This window comes from Glycine max, chromosome 18, assembly GCF_000004515.6.
Source record: "Glycine max cultivar Williams 82 chromosome 18, Glycine_max_v4.0, whole genome shotgun sequence".
Taxonomy (NCBI): domain Eukaryota; kingdom Viridiplantae; phylum Streptophyta; class Magnoliopsida; order Fabales; family Fabaceae; genus Glycine; species Glycine max.
Window position 1 is genome coordinate 51620692 of NC_038254.2, and position 5752 is coordinate 51626443.

The 5752-nt window shown below is 35.1% G+C and overlaps 1 protein-coding gene across 1 annotated transcript; it reads left to right on the forward strand.

The window, feature by feature from the left end:
- The first annotated feature begins 4412 nt into the window (after positions 1–4412).
- LOC106797033 (putative disease resistance RPP13-like protein 1) lies at positions 4413–5144 on the forward strand. Its single transcript, XM_014770711.1, has one exon. It carries the CDS (start codon positions 4413–4415, stop codon positions 5142–5144), a length of 732 nt encoding a protein of 243 aa, XP_014626197.1.
- The last annotated feature ends 608 nt before the right edge of the window (positions 5145–5752 follow it).

Here is a 5752-nt window from a genome sequence, read left to right on the forward strand (position 1 = left end):
ATAAGCATTATAAAAGATGTTCCAGTTGTTCAAAAGATAGGATGGCTATTTCAATCATAATAGATGAAGAAAATGGGTAAGCCTAGCCTAACATAGCTCCCACTAAAATTAAGCATATATACACATATTTCAAAACATCCAAAACACAAAAAATCCGTATAGGCAGAAAACTTTCATCAGGAGCTTATATAGCATCTTATAAGTCCTCTTGACTTGTCTTCTTGACATTTGTTTCCTCCATCCATTATTTATCACAAAAATAGGCAGGAAAACAAGATAAAAGAAAGAGTGAGATAGTGGCAATGCATAATAAATGGCAAGAGAGATAAAACACATAGATATATATATATAATCAAGCACATAGATACCCATGCTCTTATACTAATTCGAAGCCAAATAAGACTTAGCAGTTGTGGAACTCATGAGTCTTCTACGGTAAACCGCTTCTAAGGAAAATTGCGATAAACAAAAGTTGTAAAAGAGTGAAAATTAACTGGAAAGCGATAAATAAGACTTTAAAACAAGAGTTGTAAACGTAGGAATTAAATGGTTAGAAAAAGAAGTTTGATTGATTGGTCTGAGAACTCTTTTGCATTGAAAATTCAAATATTTAAAGAGGTTGTCAGCTGACAATCATTTCCCAGGGAATAACTTTCCACACCCCATGTTTTTAGCGGAAGTTGGTTTCCTACGTGCTCCCGTTAAGCACTCCACTAATTGAATTTCCCTACAAATAAACGTCCTAAGAGACAACCACCGGATAAATTAGCTGTTAGCCAACAACAATTGACTATCTTGATCGGCAAACATTTAGCTCTAACATAATTACTTCATTTTTCTGCATCATTTAGTTTTGTAACCGCTGTTTCATTTTTCAACTCTTACCTATTTTTTTTTTCTCTCTCCTTTATTTCCCTACCATTTCTTTGTTTTTAAACTCAACAAAACTCATCAATTCACTTAAAATAAAGATTTGAATACAATTTGGGATCAAATCATGAACTTGTGGGTAATAAAAAAATCTAGACTCTCTTGCAAGGCAATGAGCGACTTGATTAGCTTGCCTATGGACCACAAGAACAGATGAGTTCTGAAAACTAGAGAACAACCCTCTTGCTTGACAGATAATTAATGGCTTCAGTCTCAGATTGATGGAAGCTGGGAGAGTTGAATCTGTCCACTACACTCTTACAGCAGTCAAGCTCAATACAAACATTATGCAGAAAATTACTGTTTTTAAGCTATTTGACAGCAAATAACAACGCCGCTGCTTCAGCCTCTAGTGCAGGTGGGACTCTATTGAAGTGAGCTGTTATGGCTAAGACATAAAGCACCCGTATGATTACGAATGCATGCTGATACTCCAAATACACCTTCTACATGGAAAAGACAGCATTAACATTACACTTTTGACAGCCATCATTAGGTTTGCTTCAATATTGTTGTTGACGCTGGTAATCTGCAAGGTTGTGCATGCTTGTTCTGTGCCCTAGCTCTTTGCCAATCACGAGCTGTATTGATAGATAATTGAAGGGAGATGGGGATTGGCGTGACTGAATTCTCCCAAACAACTTCATTACGTCTGCGCCAAAGACACCACAAAGTAGAGGCAATGTGCTCATCATGATCTTTTGTCGTAAAGCTTGTTAACAGGTCAAACAAGCACTCCTTCATACCCTTTGTCCCTCAGCATGATCGACTATGTTGTTGATGAGAGGCTAAAGTCCAAAAATTTGCCAACCCACTAAAGCTTCGCTGCAACCAAAGAAAACGTACCAATCATTCTCTAGACAACTATCACAAAATTGAACGTAACATCACACTTTAACTCAAAATGTTTGGAAACACTTCTTCAAGCTTCTTCAATACTCTTCCCTTTCTGGTCACTAGTGGGCCATGGACAATCAGACTTATAAGTATTTCCTTCACTTATCTAATGTTTAACTTTTTTATTTTAGATGATGTGAGATTTTATCTCACACTTATATTCTAAAAAAGTTAGTAAGGACATATACTCTCAAGTGTTACCATTTCTATTATACTAAACAAACCGTTAAAGGTAATTGTGTTATGAAATTATAATCATATTCTCTACACAATAGTTAAAAGACTTAGATATTTTTTTTATTGTTAGTAAATATTTGATTTTGCTTTTGCTTCCTAATAAACTCTTGTTTTTCAATGAGTCTCCAATAGAATAACAATTTTATTTTTGGTCATTGACACTTATTTTTAATTCCTAATAAATTAAAAAATTTCGTGTTTGCTCCATGATAAATATTTTTCATTTGTTATTAATACATACTAAAATAAAATTTGTTAATTTATCAGGGAACAAACACAAAATTTTCTAAATTATCATAGACTAAAACAAAATATCAAAGATTAAAAATAAAAATATTATTTTATTAGAAACTCAACGTAAAACAAAAATTTATTAAGAAATAAACACAAAAAATCAAATATGTATTAGAAATAAAAATAATTTAAGTCTAATTAGAATTATTGGCATGTAAAAACATAACAAAATTAAATTTTCCTTTAAAAAAAAAAAAGAGATTGAATTGCATTTTTTAAAATTTTAAGACTACTAAATTTCTCATAAATATAAGTTCAGGAAAATTAAATGAAATTTTCCTTAAACAAAATTCAAACTCATACATTACACAGAAATACAAGTGTTTTTGTGTGGTCTCTCCAAACATATAAATGACATACTACAAAGTAACTAATACATTGTACAAACAACCAATACCCAAATATTTAAAAGCAATGAGGGAACTCATTAAAAAAGCTGCTGATTTCTCTTGTTTTGAATCTCCCGTCTTGTTCCTCTTTTCAATAAAAGTCTGCAGCCATCATTAAAAGCAATATTAACACAAATGCAAGGGGAAAAAACTACTAGTACTCAAATAGTTCAAGTGAGAAATAGGGAATTGATCACTTACCCAGCGAAATGACCCGTTCTCGCTATATGTAAGTGGTGTTCAAAGATATGGAGCCTGTATTGGGACTCATAATTTGGAGTAGTACCGCCAGTGCAATGAATCGAAGTTCGTATTTTTGAATTGATTGAGTCATGGGATATACTGTTGTTCATTTGATGGTTCGTGTTGGTTTTATGGAGAAAATTATAAAAAAACAGAGGAAAGAGGAGAGACAATACGTATTCGGAGAAAATAAAATTATTCTATTCTAATTCAAATTGTTCTGAAGAGCGATACAATAAATAGCAAAAGACAAACTAATTAGATAATAAAATATTAGCAAAACAGAATATTAAAACTAACTTGCTCCTTAAAGATAGGAACCACTTATTGACTAGACTAATCCATTAAAACTGTCTTACTCCTAAAATATAGGAAATCAACTTATTTATTAAATCCTATCTTAAAAACTTAAAAATAAAATATTATGCAGTTACAAAAGTATATCTTCAACACTCCTCCTTGCTTTTGGAACTGCAAACTCCAATTCTTTGAGTCCAGGTTTGTTGATAGGTAGTGACTTTGTAAACATGTCGGCCAGTTGATCTTTAGACTTGCCGTAACTTAAGTTCACTTCTCCACTTTGTTGCATCTTTATCAAATAATAGACCTTAATGTTGAAATGCTTAGTCTTCCCATGACACACGGGATTGTTTGCAATAGCAATTACTACTTGATTGTCAACAAAAATTCCAATTTTATTCTTTTGAGCAAATAGAATGTTTGACCTTGTTGTAGTGAGATACATTAGACATCCAATCAAGCTCCTATAATATCCTTCATCAATGTTATCAACATCTTCATTGCTGAACTTCTCCTTTTGATTCATTGGTGTGCTAACAAATTTGCATTCCTCCATTTGAAACTTCTTCAAATTTTCTTTTGCATATTTCCTTTTTTCATGTTTAGCATTCTTTCAAGATGGCAATGATCAAGTCTCTTGTGCCAGAGTTCTGTGAGTGTGACTTGAGTGAAATAGGTTGTATGCTCCTCCTCTGCTGGATCAAATGAGAAGGTTTTATCTTTCATTTTAACCCTTAGAACTTCCTGGCCAACAATATCATAGATAAAACAATGTTGATGTTCAAAGGACACTTTAAATCCCTTTTTAATCAACTGACCTACACTTAGCATGTTTTGGTCAATGTTAGGTACATAAAGAACATCTGATATTAATTTGATACCTGAACACGTTGAAATTGCAACAGTTCCTTTTCCTTTTACTGGAATATAGCCACCATTCCCAATTCTGACCTTTGAGATATTAGTTGGCTTCAAATCCTTGAATAGAGTCTTATCATATGTCATGTGGTTCGTACAACCACTATCAATCAACCAACTTTCACTTGATTCGCTACTCAAGAAGCATGTGGCCACAAACAATTGGTCCTCCTCTTCTTGATTAGCAATCTGAGCTCCCTCATCATGGTGATTGTGGCACCGATGAAGAATGTGAAAATGCTGCCAAACTTGGATGCACAGGAGGAAGAAGAAGCAACTGTGGTGCGAGGTTATGCCAAGAAAGGAATTATAAAGTGCATTTTGGAAACCGGAGAAGGCGTTAACGTTCGAGCGGTTGTGATTCGAGGGATCACGGGGATGGAGAAGGGAAGAGCTGCTAAATATGTATGTGAAGATGAGAAAGTGAAGAGTGGCTTTGATGTGGTGGTGTGGATTAACGGTCTCCAACTTCAACGGCATTATGCTGAGTCTGTGGTGAATCATGTGAAGCATGAATTACAGGAGAAGAAGAAAGAAAATGACTCTGGTGAGGGAAAAGGATTCTTTGTGGTTCTGGATGATTTTCACAATGAGAACCACAAGGAGTGGCTTGAATCGGTGAAGAAATTGAAGGAGGTAGCAGAAACACGTGCATCATCTGGAGGGGGTGTATTTCTTGTGATTACAAGGAGTAAAGCCGTAATTGAATTTGTGGATCAGTCATTTGATTTCGTTCACAAGTATCGGTTTGATAGGTCGTCCCATTCTGAGTCACGGTTTCTGTTTGAGCAAATTGCGGGCACAAGTGTGAGTGTAATTAAATCAGAGACCGAAGACTCTTTGTTAGAGATGTGTGGAGGAATCCTTGGAGCAATAGAAACAATGGAGAGGCTGGTGAGGTCTCGGAATTCAAATACTGAATCAGATATCAATTAGTTGAAGGGTGAATTTGTGCAGGAGATGCTGTTGAAATATTACAACGAGTTCAACCTCTCTTCCTGGTGTCTAAGGCAATGCTTTGCTTACTCTTTCTTTATATTCTCTTCACAAGATTCTGTGAAGGGTGAGAAGCTTGTTAGACTTTGGATGGTGGAGGGATATCTGGCACACTCTTCCTCTTCTTCTTCTCCAGTACTAGAAGATTTGGGCCATGAATGTATAGAGGAATTCCTTCACAGGTCAATATTCAGAGTTAATGAAGATGGAGAAATATACAGCATTTTCAAAGAGGGAGAACTGGCAGAGTTATGGTTACCATCAATAACGTGTATTTGAAGGACGAGGAAATCATCGACAACTATGTCGGCTGAGTGTCGCTGAGTTCGGAATTGGATGTTTCAAAAGGCATCTCTAGATCCCTCTTTAAATCCTATAAAAACATGCGTACCTTTGTTTTGGAAAAGCATTCTCGACCTCCAAACTGAGTGATGCTAAGCTGGGCTGCTTGTGATGAAATCTTGTCAGTGTTCACCAGGTTGCACGTGTTGATTCTGAAAAATTTAGGCATGAAGGTGTTGCCGGGTTCAATTGGGGACTTGAAGAGT